At 45.5% G+C, this 16258-nt stretch overlaps 1 protein-coding gene across 1 annotated transcript in view; it reads right to left on the bottom strand.

Moving 5' to 3' along the window:
- Ccdc162p overlaps positions 1-16258 on the bottom strand; it is a 145398-nt gene that overhangs the window by 59664 nt on the left and 69476 nt on the right. The window contains exons 23-28 of the mRNA XM_035440365.1: positions 10996-11147; positions 9961-10072; positions 8580-8629; positions 8070-8246; positions 2533-2650; positions 796-961 (exon numbers count right to left, since the gene is read on the bottom strand). Coding sequence (XP_035296256.1) covers positions 796-961; positions 2533-2650; positions 8070-8246; positions 8580-8629; positions 9961-10072; positions 10996-11147 — 775 coding nt within the window. The remainder of the gene's footprint in view (positions 1-795; positions 962-2532; positions 2651-8069; positions 8247-8579; positions 8630-9960; positions 10073-10995; positions 11148-16258) is intronic.

Here is a 16258-nt window from a genome sequence, read left to right on the forward strand (position 1 = left end):
GTACAATGTAAACCTGGGCCGGAGATCAATCTTGGGTGTTTTTCCTCTGGTGCCATTTATCTTATTTTCCAGACAGGGTTTCTCATTGCCTTACAGCTCTCTGAGTAGGCTGGAAAGGATGGCCGAGGGGCACCAGAGACCCATCTTTGCCTCCCCTGCACTGGGAGCACAAGCTTTTACTAACGTGGTCTCAAGTCTTCATGCTTACACGGCAAGCACTTTGGCCTCTATTGCATAGTATCTTATCGGTGCCAGACACATGAAGATACCATCTTATAACCTAATGCCCTTCACTGCTTAGAATAGATATGAAAACCTCCTTCAGTCTCAGCACAGTCAAGTGGTTCTGAGCTATAAGGACCATCAGTGTCTTCACAGTGAATGCTTAGATAGGACCTTGTCATGTCATGAGGAAGAGGAAGAAAAAGGGAATGAAAGCTAACCTTTAGAGTGGCCTTAAGTATTCTTACATGGATTTCAGTCCAGAGAATATCTCTGTGAGGTGTTACCCCATTTTATAGATGGGAGAAGTAAAGTGGCACATTCGGTGGCAGAGACAGGGTCAGAGCTGGGTCTCTGGACTCCTGCCTGACTCAGTATGTTTTCTGATGAGCGTACAAACGTGGAACCAGTCGGCATAATATGCACTTAGAGACAGTATGTAGCAGGACTTTTCCCGAGTCCTTCCTGTCACTGTCATGAGGAGATACAGTCCTGGGTTTCCAATATTAACCACTTCTTACAATTGCGACCAAACAGGTCTGGTGATTCCAATAGTGACTGCTAGTTACTTACCAATGCCCTCGGGTCCTCCCCAGTCATTCCTCAAAGGGCCAGGACTTAGAGGAGAGTCGAAGCATGCTGGGAAATTGCCAAGCTTGGCAAAACTGAAAAGGTAGGCCACAATGTCGTGGAGAGGAGCTACAAGCTGGAGAGTCAGTTTCAGGGCTCTAAAAGCTGCCTGTGGGTAGAAGCAACACAAAAAAATGGTTTCAGGAACTTCCTAAGAGGTCTATGCAACATTGGAGAGAGACTAGGGAAGCTATGTCTATGCAAGTATACAGCGGTCCCTCAGTATCCACAGGGCTTGGCCTTAGGATGCTGCAGTGCCATCTCGTGCATGCAAGTGCTCATCCCTTATGCAACATGGGACAGTATGTCTGCTTTATCCATGTAGAGCCTCCTGTGAACTTTTAATCATCATAAGTTACTTATAATATCTACATATGAATAGTATTTTCCCCAACTGTTTTTGACCAGTGGTTGATGGATGCAGAAACTGAGGTCCTAAGAGCATAAATCATGCTAAAACTAACATTTTCACAGTGTGCCCAGGATAATAAGTGAGAAAAAGAAAACAACAAGCCTATTCATGAATAGCCCTGCTCTTAGACAAAGGCACCACTGTGGGGGTTAAAGCACCATGTTTCTGTTTGTGTAAAGACACCACAGCTGAACATAGCAGTGTGCTTATTTGACTATCAATGAATCACAAGGGTCACAGCACGGGATCTCATCCAGGCAGTGTTGTTCAGAGCATCTATAACTGAGGCTTGGGTGTCTATAGTCATAAAGAAAATCCAGAATATTTCCCGAATGCCAGATTCACCAGGACCCCTCAGCACTTGTTTCCACGCCAATTTTCTAATGGTTCTCAATGTTATTCTCCATCATCAAGTCGGAGAGCAAACCCAAAAGCTGCAGCCTGTCAGGTGTGGTGGCATGTACCTCTAATCCAATCCGTGGAAGGGATCTCAGCATTAGTGACACAGGTTCCAGGCCAGCCTAGGCTAGATAGTGAGTTCCAGCCCAGTCAGGGCTTCCTAGCCTGATTACCAAAGACAATCAAAACAAAACAAAACCCAGCAGGCAGCTGGACACAGTGTTGCACACTTATCACCCCCATCACTCCCGGGAAGCCAAAGCAGGGGAACCTCATGTTTGTGATCAATCTGGGCTACATTCTGAGACTGTTTTAAAAACAAACCATCTTCTGTTAGCTTCGGGATAATGAGAGTGGAGTTTGGTTGAAGGGCTAGGTGGAAACTGAGGGTGAATGAGGAATACTAGAAGCCCAGACTAGTGTTCATCAATGGCCTAGAGAAAACAGAATTCATGAAATAATGAGTCTCAAGGGAAAGAGACAATGAAACCAGCAGGCAAAGGTATCAGGAGCTGTGAAAAATCTCGGTGATCAGGTATCAGGGAAGACTCACTCCAGGTGACTAACCCTGGGACCTGAAAGGTGACCAGTTTCCACTAGGACATGTAGCAGCATCTTGCCTGTGCACCTGTAACAGTGGCCACACCCCTCTGGGCGTGGCTTCAAGTGCTGACAGAAGCGGAAAGAGGAAAGGCTGAGGTGTAGTCTCTCTTTCATGCTCACTTTCTCTTTGGTCGAGGATGGGCTTGGAAGGGCAGAGACAGGCTGCAGTGGTTCTTTATTGTTCTGTGTAAGCTGTTCCCCAATAAAACACCCATTTACCATTTATCTTGGGTCTAGTGAAATCTTTATACCCACAGGCCACCAACCTCCTCTGGCAGAGTTTTGAACATACACAGCACTTCGGAAGGATGGGGGATAAACCATAAGTTGAGGAAGACTCTTCCATCAGCCGACAGCAGACTCCGAGGCCGACGCTGAAAACTCCTGCAGTGTGGGAAAAGGGGGCCCATAGCACAGACAAGATCCCACTAGGCCAGAGGCATGCCCTGTGTGAAGGGCCACTGCAGGCCCAGTGCCCAGGCCCAGGGAGCAGCCTGCCACTCCCAGGTAGCCAGAATGACTCATAAATATTTCATAAATAATTCATCAGGAGAAAGAGCAGAGGGGACTGATTTTAGCCTGAGTTGTGTGGGAGGGAGGAAGTCGTGGGTATGGAGGAAAGGAACCTGTGCTAAGAAAGGAAAGAGATGAGATGGCCGGCCTCATATTGGGTGCTACATATTTTATGTCACTTAATGTCTTGATCTATTTTTGTCCGAGTTTCACAGCTGAGGGAATTGAGGTGTTGAGAGTGATGTAGAGGCTGCCAGGCCGCCAGCTCCTGAGGCACATCTGCCTAGCTCTAGGGTCCTCTTAGACTCCTTAGCCCCGGCGGCTTCCTTCCCTGCCCTCCATGTTTCGCTTCAGCTGATGTAGATTAATAGTGGGAAGAACCTGGGGACACTACTGGGCCTGGGCTGGGAGAGAGAACAGTAGATAGTGGATGGGCAGGGAAAGGGGAAAGAAAGGTATAACCCTTTAAAACCTCTCTCTCTCTCTCACTCTCTCTCTCTCTCTCTCTCTCTCTCTCTCACACACACACACACACACACACACACACAGAGAGAGAGAGAGAGAGAGAGAGAGAGAGAGAGAGAGAGAGAGAGAGAGAGAGAGAGAGAGATGTGGCCTGTCACTTCAGGCTGTGGGATCTGGCCTTCTGGAGTGAATGCTGTGTTTTTGAGAGAAAGGCACAACCACCATTATTCACCTGAGCTCCGGGTGACATCCTAGGTCCCTCTTTCTTCCTTGGTTCCAATTTAAATCTAGTGCCTTGCCTCACTGACTTCACCTCCTAAATAGTTTAAGGAGCCTCCTAAGTGGTGACACTGACAGCCATGTTGATCCTTCTTGTGGACTGAAAGATGGATATGAGTTTCCTGCAGGAGTGACATCTATCAGCCTGCCCTTCAAAGCACTGGAGTGACACCCTGCTCTTCAGACTCCAGCCTCCCTGGAACCACGAAGAGAACAGAAGCCCCAAAGGACCTTGTGGGAAGAGGGCTCCCTTTTTAGCTCCTCTCTGGCAAAGACTTGGCTTTGGGTGGGGGTGGGGGGCTCTGCTAAACTATGATACATTAGAACCTTTAGATGATTAAGTTGTATCTTGGAATTTTAAACTAACACTACTCATGGGCTCTTGACCATGGCAGACATCGCCAATCAATTATCATTCTGCCATGGACAAAACATCTCAGAATCCTCAGCAGGGACACTAAAGAGTTTTTGGAACTGACATTGAAAATAAAGGCTACATCTTATCTTCAGTGTAGCACAGTCTCTTGTCTTATGACTGAAACAACGGTCCTCTTCCTTCTACCCCTCACTCCTCAACCCCCCCTTTTCTCTAGTTATCTTCGCCTGAGCTGCTTCCTATCTAGCATTTCCCAAGGAGTCACAGGAATGGCCTCTTTTCTCCAGACAGCTCTTCGTCAGCAACTCCGCTTCTTGTGGCCTTGCTCTAGATATCTAAGCACTGAGAATGGCAGCATGCTTGACCTCAGAGAACCGCTTCAGTGTCCTCATCCTGAGAAGTGACTGAAGTCCAGAGATTGAAGATAAGTGATTTTCCCAAGACCTTCAGGCACCATGTGACTGAGCTGTCAATGTCAGATAGGCGAATTCTCAGACTAAGGATCTTCACTGCACCTGTGTTTGGCTGCATGCCATGTCTTGGGTTGAGTTTAAGTATGTTCCCCTTGAAACAGAGTTCATAGTGGACTCCTTCATTATGACTGGTCTGGGGGTGTAACAGAGGGTGGTGGGTAAATCCTATAGGCCTGGCTATAGGTCAGCTGGTGGTGTGTCCTTGGAATGGATTGTTGGGTTCCAGTGTCTCTCTGTCTTCCTGACTTTTAAAATCATTTTATTTTTTAGAGGTGGGCTTATATTTAGATAACATCTTATAGCCCAGGCTGGTGTTAAATTTTCTGGGTAGCCACGGATGACCTTGAACTCCTGATCCTTCTGCCTCCACCTCCCAAGTATGTCACCAAGCCTAGCTATGCTTTCCTGATACTTGACGTGGTTTCTCCTCCTACACTCACTTCCGTGATGATGGACTCTCTAAGGGAGCATCCTTTCCAGAGTGAGCTGATACTGCAGCTCTGCCCAGGGATTTCCAAACTGTGCTAAAATCGGCCTTATTCTTATAATATAAAGTTAACCTGTTCCTGATGCCACTGGCCTGCGTCTACAGTTCACAGAACCAAGAGTCCTTGAAGTCTGAAGGACTCTTATGAAGCACTTTCCCCAGACTTCACCTGAGGCAGAAGTTCTGCTGCATTTGTACCAATTAGACGATTAAAAGAGAAGCATTACGTGCGGTTAAGAGAGCTTGTGGCCCTTTCAGAGGGTCTGGCTTTGGTATCCAGCACCCACATGGCAGCTCACAACCAGCTGGAAGTCCTGTTCCAGGGGAATCCTATACCCGCTTCTGATCTCCGTGGGTGCCTGCACTCATGAGGTGTGCTTACACCTGTGCAGGCACACACACAGATACATACAAGTAAACATCTCAAGGGCAAGACGTTCAGAGGAGAGGGCATAGGAAGCAGAGGCGAGGGCTGTGGAGAGCAGTGAAGCTGCATCAGTCACAGCTCTGGGTGGTCCTCACTTTCTGACCCAAGACTGTCCTAAAGTCATTGCGCTCAACTAAGCAGTTTCCTCAGGAGGCCAGGCTCTCCACTTAGAAGCCATTTTCCTACTCTTTAGGAGATGCCATCATCCAGGAGACATCTGTGCTGGTTCAAAACCAGCACTGTAACTAAGACAACACCAGAAAGAAATAGATCAAGGCCACAAGCCACACAGGCCCCCGCCTCCACACCCTCACCTCCTCATTGGTTACTGCAAATAAACACACTAGAACAAAAAACAGACTGCATTATACATTTCACCCTAAACAAAAATGTAGTGGATTCAAGTGTGGGGGGCATGGGAGGGAGAACTGTGGTTAGAATGTAAAATGAAAGTTAAAAAAAAATTTAAAAATGGCAATAAAAGAAAAAATGTAGTGAATTCATGAATAGATTTCTGGAAAGAACTTTGAAAGTTCGATGCCAAGCGTAGGTTGGTCAGCCTGCAGAGGGGGTAGAAAACCCATGAACAGAGGTCTGAGAGGATTGGCCTTCGATGGTTCTCAGGAGAGATATATGCTGCAGACCAGAAAAGCCTTCCATGGGAGTCTCCAGAGGTGTCGCCAAGCCCTCTACTCTGAAAGGCACCCTTACAAGTCCTGAGGTCTCAGGGAAAGCTCTGGGCGGCTTGAAAACTAAACACTGATTTTTAACCATGCCCAGAGCACCTTGTAAACACCAAAGCAAGAAGGGTCCCTGTTAGCCAGACAAGGGATGAGGGGCTTAACTCCTTTCCCTCTCTGGCCTTCACTGACTACCCCACTTTCTTGATAAACTCCACTTCCCTGTTACTTGTTTTTTTAAGTTCCTCTCTGAAGCCCTGGGGTGGAGTTAAACATCCCCTCTTTTCTCCCTTCAGAAACTTTGAGAGACCCCTGTAACATGCTATCTCTGGAGTTAGTTGATTGTCGAGCTTTCCTCTGGAGGCCATGGGTTGTTCACCTTTCTACCTCTAGCGTGGTGCAAAAGGCCTGGGACTAAGCAAGGATGAACCAACGATGGTTGCTCTACATACATGTGTAGGGAGGGACATGACAACCAGCCCCGACCTGATGACACTGTGCTATTGCCTGCCCAGAAGTGAACTGCTCTATCCTAGTCATTAGTGTTCAGACCTGAGTAATAATTTACACAGGTCCCCTGCAATGGCTAAAGACACTTAATATGGAGTCGGGGCCATTGACCTTTTGCTCTGGAATTCTGGGAAGATCTTGATGGCCTGCAGGTGAGATAGGATAGGATAATGGCTCTGAGGCGTTGACAGCTGCCATTGCTTCTATAAATCTGTGTACTGATGTGAGAGAGGAATGAAATGGCATATATATATACACCTGAAGGAAATAAAACCAAGGTCCTGCCCAGCTGTGGATTCATGGATAGTTGTAATATACAGCTTTCTGATGTCTGCCTTAAAAACCCCACCTCAACCCCCTTCCACACAGCATGCTGTTTGGCTCTAAGGCTGCCACCCTTCTGATAGCAGTAAGAATAAATTCCTTAATCTAAATTTGAGTCTAAGTCTTTGGTCTTTCCCAGTGAATTTGAACACCACAACACATGCATGAATGAATGACGGATGCATGGTCTGAAGCATGCCATCTTCTGACACCTGTCATCTGTCTCTTCTGTGATCATATTTTAAGTGTTACTCAAACTCTATACTATATAGGAAATGACTAAGGGGTGAGGCAAGCTCTTTGGGCACTGCATGACCTATGTAACACATGTTCCCTCTTCTCCATGGTCAAGGCAATGCGGTTAGTGACTGCACAGGCACACAACTTCCTCCATCTCGGAGGGTGACCCTAGGTAGACCCTAGGCAAGGGGTTAAGAACACTTGGTAATCTATACAGCATGGTGAAGAAGCTCTGTCTTTTCAGTCTCTCTCTGGATAGCCTACCAGAGTAATAAACGGCCGATTACTCACAGTGCGCTAATTACTATTTTCTTCTAAATATTTCTTCTCCTCTGAGTAGACTATTGGAAGCCAGAGCAGCTAAAAGCCAAGTTCCCCCATTTGCTTACTTATTTTAGACATTAGCTTGTAGAAAGGGCTGTGACTGGTGAGACTCTCTGGCCTTACCAAGAGAAGACAAAACCCTATTGATTGCAAACCGCAGTCACATATGCGGCAAACAAAGGACTCCCTCAGAGACAGAGCTGCTCTCATTCTTGGAGCACTGATGTTTTCTTCTGACCTTCCAAGGCAGAAAGTCAAAGTCAAGGGCAATAAAGACAGAAGGTCAGCTTTCTGCTACTGTAACAAGTACCTAAAACAACCTATTTATAAAGAGAAAATGTTTATTGCGCTGCATGGCCCTGATGTTTTAGATGAGGTAGTGTGTCGTAGTGGTGATAACACCCAGGGTAACAATACTGCTCACTTTGTGGCTGAAGAAAAGTAAAGGCCGGGAAGGAGAGGAGAAAGGGATGGGGATGAAGGGAAACCAGAACCTCCCAAATCCCCTTCCAGGACCTAAAAGTCTCCCACCAGATTCTCACCTCTGAGAAACAGCACTGCTTCTAATAGTGCATCCCTGTCTAGAAACTCTTTCTCCCTGGACCTTGGGGGACAATGGAGCACCAAGAGTTCTGCACTTAACATGTCTCCTAGGAGAGGGAGGGCCAAGGTGGTAGAATAACAAGCTTTAACAGCCTTCCTTACCTGGGGTCAGCCTTGAATTCCCCACTGGAGTCCTTCAAGCCCTTCTTTTCACTTGGTTGTCCCACCATGAAGAAGGTATCCCTGATGGTAGGAAAGTCGTCCAGCAGAACTCTCAGGCTATTGCAGTATGCCATGATCTGACCCCGAAGGGCATAGTGAGACATGTGGTCATTCAACCTGGAGGCCAGAGGAAGACATGGTGCCCTGAAGAATCTAAGATCTTCTACCTCCCAGGGGACTTTTCAAAGAGACTACAACATTCTCCGCTGAGAAGACATTGCCATCTGGGTAAGACTGGCATTGTCTGAAGGCAGAAGCATGGACCTCTTCCAAGTGCTCCCTGTCCTTACTTCTAATTCCTCTCCTTTAGTGTGAGGTGTGAGTCTTACTTGGTTCTATCCATTCACTACAGCTGTGGTTCATTTACGACTCATGGTCTGGGTTTCCAGGTAACACTGCTGCTGGCAAGGGTATCCGGTCAGAGAAACCAGAGTGCATTACTCTACTTACTTTTGGCAATATTCAACTATTAGTTCCCTCTTGATTTTTTCAATGTCGTCCTGTTGATAAAAGAGAATATATATATATATATATATATATATATATATAATATAATATATATAGAGAGAGAGAGAGAGAGAGGCAGCATTCAAATGATTGTATGGTCAAATTCAAGTGGGAAATAGCCACAAGGCTGAGACTTTCTTTCTGAGGGTGAATGTGTTGGGAGACTCTTGTGTGGGTCTCTTCTATCTGCTCCCATCTTGCTGAAAATGCCAACAGTGCCAGGCCTTGACCACTTTGCATGTCTCAGGGGTTGTGTTTGCTGAGAAAAGCCCTCGGGGCTGAGGGAGAGCATCTCTCTAGGAAAAAGAGCAGATTTGCTCTAAAAGAGGTGCCCCACCCAGCACTGTGGTTTTTGACAGAAACCCACTGGGTGCTTGGTGGCTCTTCCACTCTGTCTCTGTGGGACTTGGGAGGCAAGGGGCATTGACACAACCTGACTCTTGTGCTGCTTGCTTTGCTGCAAGGACTAAGATCTATCTGTGACCACAGTGGCACTCCTCAGCCAGCATCCATTGGATAGATGGTAAAGGACAAACCTGTTCACTTGCAAGTAGGCTAAACTCCTACAACCGACAAAGCTGACCTAATATTGCCTGAGTTCTTTCTGGTCTGGTAGGTGTTGGGTAATCCTGGAGCTCTATCACACAGTCACTATTTTTTGAGAATTGTTTATTTTGGGGAGAAAGGCATAGATTCTTCCCCAAATAAACAATTCTCAAAAATTAGTGAATGCCTTTGGCTTCCATTATCGCTCTTCAGTAAATAAAGCATCTGCCTGCTATTTTGTTCCATTTTCATGCCTATGCTGGGCTGAGTCTCCCTTACCTGTCACAGGGACAAAGCCCTTTCTTCCATTTCATCTCCTTCCAGATGGCTGTGGATTACCAAAACCTTAATCAACAATGCAACACTATTGACAAAATTGGGAATTTTCCGAATGATGTAACTAATATTTGAAAATAACTTAAATGGGAACATATCAGTAACTTCTGATAAACCAAGATGGCACGTGAGCACCTACCTACCTTGCCCAAGCCACCTACCCCTGCAGGTCACTCAAGAGCAGCAAATGTCCCTGAACAGGGACTCAGACTAGACGTTTAGAAAGTGACAAGACAAAACCATGGCCCTGGAAAAATGTGCATTCCTTAGGACATGACTGTGGCCTATGTGAAAGGACTCTGTCTTGCCTGGGCTCCATGCAGTGTTCTCCATAGCCCTTTCTGAATGGTTTAAAGCAACAGGTGCCAAATTCAGAATATTCATTTGCTCATACATAAAAAAGAGAGAGAGCTTCAGAAAGACTCTCTCCTTTCACACTCACAGGGCTCTCCATCCTGTCAGCCATCGTCTGCTTTCTGTGTATGAAGGTGTTCAGCATCAAGTCCCGAAAACCCACCTTTTCTAGTTGAATAGACACGAAGGCTTCTGGAACCCTGACAGAGGAAGAGAGACGGCTGAGCTGAGGGCAGCAATCGGCAGATGTGTGGCCCTCCATCTCTCGTGTGTTGGGCGCTGCTGCAGGAAGTCAGGCTATTCTGTCCCTTTCACAGTGACCACCTTCTTAAGTGTGTCTGATGACTTGCCTGCCATTGTGCTCCCTGGAGACCTCATTGTGCCTAAAGCATGCATCAGGAGTCCCTCCCCAGACATCGCAGCCTGGGCAGTGTACCCTCTCAACGTTAGCCACTGAGACACTGGAACGGAAGGGTCCTCTCAACTTATCCTAAATCTTCCATCCACACTGGGAACATGATCTGAAGACATATCCAATAGAAGTGATTTTGTTTGTCATCTGTTTTCCTTCCATATTTGCCAAATTAAATTAGAATGCCCTTGGTACCCAACAAAATATCCAAAGTGGCCATAATTATCAAAGAATATGTCTATGTCTTTCTCCATCACGGTGGGGAAAGATCAAGGCATAATAGGCATCCTTGGTGGTAGACACACCTCCTTGGACACAGTGATTCTCAGAGAACTCACCCTCCAATTTTTCTTAACAACAGTAAAAGCTTTGTTAGAACAGTGAAAGCAGTTCTGGCTTTTCAATCTTATGTGGTTACACAAAGTCTGGAGTGGCCTATTTATCTCCCTGCTTGTGAAGGACAGTATGGGAAAATCTACAGAGAAAGAGGCATGAGGAAGTGAAGGGAAGAAAGAGAAGTTGAAGAGAGGAGAGGCAAAAGGAAGAGAGGAGGAAATGACTAAACCCAGGCTGAGCTGGCCCTCCACTGTAGAGGACTGGATCTGAAGCAGTGCTCATATGCACCTTCATATGAGATTGTAAAAGATTAAAACTCACACCAATCACTCTATTTTTTGTTTGACTCAAATATCCTCCCACTAAGTCCAGTACCTTTTGGTAGTCTTGAGTCCTGAAGAATGAGTAAGGGTGTCTGGAGCTTTTGGAGTTGGGGCTGATAGCAAACACTCTATGCCACTTTCAGTTCTGGAACCTCTTCTGGCTGGACTCATCCTGCCATGATGCCTTGGAGCTGAACTTGTTTCCTAAACCATTTGAAACCCATGTGAGTTCGGTTTGTTAGATATATAGGCCCTGTAGGACTGCTGGACTACAGTGGACTCCACACATGTGTGATGGGAGGAGGAGATTGGAGAGAAGGGAAGGGAAGGGGGAGGAAGGGAAGGAGAGACAGAGGGGAGGGGAAGGGAAGGGGAGAGGAGGGAAGGGAAGAGAAGAGGGAAGGGAAGAGGAGGAAGTGGGAGTTTGCACCCTGAAGGGGTAAGGCACAAAGTAGGGCTATTTCTGGAATATGAGTACCGTTATGTAAAATGCTCTCAGAAAATTTCTCCATCCTACAAAGTAGTTGAGTGGAATTCTGTGTGTGGACCAGCCTCTACAGAACTGCTAATGGATCACACAGATCTGGAAGCTGAATTGCATGCATCTGCTAATGGATCACACAGTTATAATATCTGGAAGATTTTCCCAAGTGTGTCTGGGTTATGTCTTGTAGTGGCATCTTGCCTGTGAACCTGTAACAGTGGCCACATCCCTTTGGGTATGGCTTCAAGTGCAGATGGAAGCAGAAAGAGGAAAGCTTGAGGCATGCTCTCTCTCTCTCTCTCTCTCTCTCTCTCTCTCTCTCTTCTCGGCTCAGATCTGATCTGATCTGATCTGATCTGATCTGATCTGAAGGGCAGAGACAGGCTTCGGTGGTTCTTTATTGTTCTGTGTAAGTTGTTCCCCAATAAAACACCCATATATCATTCATCTTGGGTCTAGTGACACGCCTTCAATATCTGCAGTCTTTGGCAATGTAATGATAATGAGGAGGAAGTGGGGGTGAGGGAGGGCAGGAGAGTACTGAGAGAGCACTTTGGAAGAAAGTAGAAAATCAGTATCTTCTGCTTTCCCAGCACAGTTCATTATGGAGATTGGTGGGTAGAAGTCTCTCATGTCTTGTGAACTACTACCTGAAAGAAAGGTGAGTCTTCAAAGGGAAGGCCACTCTTCAATGGCACAACCAAGGAGCTATCATATTGAAATGATGTCAGGAGGTTGAGGCCAAAGGGAAGAAAATCCCAGAAATGAAGAAAAAAATCTAAAGTTTCCAACCTCATTTTCCCCTGAATACCCCTGGGGCATCCTGGTGTGCAGGAAATGGAAGTCTACCAGTTCAGAAGAGGGGTCATCTTCCCAGGCCTTGAGACCATTAAGAAGGAAGAGAACTGAAGTTCTGAGTTCGATCTGGGGCTGATGCTGGTAGGTCTCATCTATTTTCTTTAATCTAGCTAGAAGCTGTTTCCTTACCCAGACAACACCAGCTCGTGAGGGTAGGAAAAGATTCCTTTAGTGTTTCCATTATATGGCTTTCTGGCATCTGGGATCACAGAAATGCTGAATCCATCACTCATCCCCTCCTCCCTCATCTGGATTGGCAGCTGTGACCATGCCCGACTTTTATTTCTATGCCCAACTATTTCCCCCTTTCAGCCTTGCAAATGTGTCCACATTTCTTTTTATCCCTCAATCCTCCAATGCTCTCAAATTGCTTACTCAGTTCTTCTCTTCTTTTCTTTTCTTTCTTTCTTTCTTTCTTTCTTTCTTTCTTTCTTTCTTTCTTTCTTTCTTTTTTTTAAGACAGAGCCTCACATAGCTCATGCCTTCCTAACTTTGGTCCTGTAGCTTTTACTTCGTGAGTAGAAATCCTTAGTCAGCAGGAAAACTGTGAAGTCAAACATCTTCATTTTCAATCTGCACCCATCTGCCTTGCTCCTCTTCATTCTGATCTATCAAATTTGACTCCCTTTTTACAAAATGGCAATTTTCTTTATTGAGGAATGGTTGACATTTTATAAATACAATTTTAAATTATAAAGTTAGGTAAGTTCTGACACGTATATTTTTATGTACTCAACTATGAAATCATCACCACCATTTTAACTTACAGCCTCTATACCCATCCTTCTCTCCCTATTCCCCTTCCCCAATCACACCTCTGTTTTTGGCAATTATAGGCTAGAATGGATTACCTAGAATTTTACATACATCCCTGCTGAATGTGATCCTTTTATTTGGCTTCATCCATATTGTTGTGGGTGTCAATGACTTATTTCTTTGTACTGCTGTATAGTATGACATTATATGGATATGTCAAAATGTGTTTACGTATTAATCCATCGATAGGACTCTTGGATTCTTTCCTGTTCTTGAATACAACTGCCAGGGACATTCATACACAAACTTTTGTATGGCCATGGACTTTCATTTCTCTTGATTAAATACCTAGACATTCAATACCCAGTTCATACAGTAGGTACATATTTAACCTTTAAAGAAATTGCTAAATTATTTTCCAGGTAGTAGCACCATTTGCATTCTTATCAGCTGTTTACAAAGGTTACAGGTCTTCCATCTCCTTGCCAGCACTGAAGGTGGTCAATCAGCCTTTCAATTTTAACCATTCTAGTAGGCGTGCAGTATTTCTCAATGGGGTTTTAACTCCCTTTTCTCTAATGGTTACTGGCATTGAGCATCTTTCACCACTATCTGCCAGGCTGTACTGTTGGCTCATTTCTTCCTGAGATACCTTTCATGAGCACTGGTGGCAGCACACAGTTTTACTCTCTGTCTCGTCCCCTTCCTTCTCTTCCTCCCTCACTCCATCTCTTGATTATGCTAACAGGCCCCTTCCTGTTACACAGCTGTAAAAGATTTATAGATGTGTTTGTACATACATTTTATGAAGAAGCAACCATAAAATGTACGTTAGCAGAGTTCAAAGGGAACTGGATGTTTCCTGCAAGACAATGGGGCAAAGCAGTGTGCAGAGGCCCCTCCATCTTGTATGCTTGCTGAGGCCATTTCAGGTTTAACTAGAGTTTGATGTCCCTGATGGAAAATTTCCCAACTCTATTCTAGAAGCCTGAGGTCAAGATGCCCCAGCTAACACAACTTCTGGTAAACAGCTTGCTTGTGCAAACTTCCCCCTGCAGCTAACTGCTTACCTTAGCTTCTATTAAAAACATTTTTTTTTTGTGCAAACCTCTCCCTGCAGCTGTTGAGGGGGATAACCGGATGCGATTTTTGCCTTTAAAAGTCCCCTGAAGCTACACTTGGTTCTCTAAATACCTGAGTGTAGTCCCAGCTGGCTGGAATAAGGACTTTCAACTGGCTATAAGCTGTGTCTAAGTGGTCATCTCTGGTGGACTCCTTGTAACAATAATAACTGAATTGAATCATGGAGAGTGAGCAACATCCTCTACACCAAAAAAAAAAGTGTGAGGAGGAAGCAGGGGTGAGGATAAAATGTTCTGGGAAAACATGAGCAGAGGCATAGAGACTCACAGAGCATACAAAATGTCTAGGACTCTTAGGGTAGAGTTTAGAACAGCAGGAGAAGGAGAGAGAACTTGGGACAGAGAGGGAAGATCTTGAGGATATCGGGTGGCTCCAAAGAGCCACCACAGGTTTTCAGTCCCTGAGGCATGATTGCTGTGTACATTGTGTGTGCATGTCCACAGCACTATTACTTCTAGTAGCCAAAAAGTAAAGGCAATCCATTGACAAATGGATAAACAAACTGTATTATCTCTGCATGACAGAATGAAGTATAATAGTTGCCATAACACACACGGACTTTGAAAACATCATTTTAAGTGAAAAGAGCCAAACACAACAGGCCACACATATGATACATTTATACGAACAGTAGTAAATCCAGAGTAAATCCAGAGACAGGAAGTACTTTAGTGGTTCCAGGGACCAAGGGGAGGGGATTGGGAGTGGCCACCTAGGTGGGGGGGGTTCTTTAGAAAGTGATACAAATTTTTTAAAATAGAAACTAGTGAGTAAAACAACCCACATTTAATCAGACACTTTTTTGGAATTTTTTTTATTTACATTTGTGCCTGTGTCTATTGTGTCTGTCCGTGTGTGTGTGTGTGTGTGTGTGTGTGTGTGTGTGTGTGAGTACTCCAGCATGCATGCTTGAGCGCACCTGAGGAGGCCGTGTGTGGGTGTCTGAGGAGGCCATGTGTGTGAGTGTCTGAGGGTTCCATGTGTGTGGGTATCTGAGGAGACCATGTGTGTGGGTGTCTGAGGAGGCCATGTGTGTGAGTGTCTGAGGAGGCCATGTGTGTGTGTGAGGAGGCTACAAGGAATCAGAGCTACAGGCAGTTGTGACCAGAAAGGTGTGGTCTAGGACCAGAACTCATGTCCTCTGGAAGAGCAGCAAGTGTTCTTTATTGCTAGGCCATCTGTCCAGCAACCAGATTAGCCACTTTAAAGGAGTAATTTTATGTTCTATAAATTGCATCCCTACAACAAAAAGACCAAAAATAAAATCCTCAAAAATGAGGAAAGGAGCATACTCAGTGTGGTAGTTTTGTGACAAAACAACAACAACAACAACAAAAACAAACAAACAAAAAAAACAAGGGCCAGAAAGATGGCTCAGTGGGTAAAGGCACTTACCACCAAGCTGGAGGGCCTGATTTCCATCCAGACCCCACAGGGCAGGAAGAGAGATCCAACCCTACAAGTTATTCTCTGGTCTCCACACGTGAGTTGTGGCATGTTCACTGGCCTCCTCAGTACTAGCTACAATGTTATAAAAAGGGGGGGGATCAAATGTGTCTACCTACATTTTCCAAAAGAATGATAGGAAGGATAAACAATAAAACAATGGAATCCTTTATCTACAAAGGGGAAGGGTGGACCCCTGGTACAGTCTGTCCTGGATGAGTCTAGCTCTTCAGTATTTTAGGGTAATCTACAAAGGAAACATTATCAGCACGTTATCACTCACCAACAGCAAAGAAGGTGAGGGAGCAAAAAGGAAGGAAGGTGAGGAATGGCATGGGATACACATACACTTCTATATTGCTTGGGTTCTTGACTCAACACTCCCGAGGCCATGTTATCGCCTAAGTGGCTTGAATAACCCCGAGGCCCTTAAGCCTTGCAACAGGCCTCTGGAGCAAAGTTGGTGACCTCATCCTCTACACACACACACACACACACACACACACACACACACCCATCTTCCACTGGCCTTTCACCTGCTCATTTCTCCCAGAGGCCAGAATGAACACTGGAATTTCTTCCTGCAGAGGCCAAGGAAACCCTAACCTTAAATACACGGATCTACCTT

This window comes from Cricetulus griseus, chromosome 2 (assembly GCF_003668045.3).
Source record: "Cricetulus griseus strain 17A/GY chromosome 2, alternate assembly CriGri-PICRH-1.0, whole genome shotgun sequence".
In the NCBI taxonomy this organism is placed as follows: domain Eukaryota; kingdom Metazoa; phylum Chordata; class Mammalia; order Rodentia; family Cricetidae; genus Cricetulus; species Cricetulus griseus.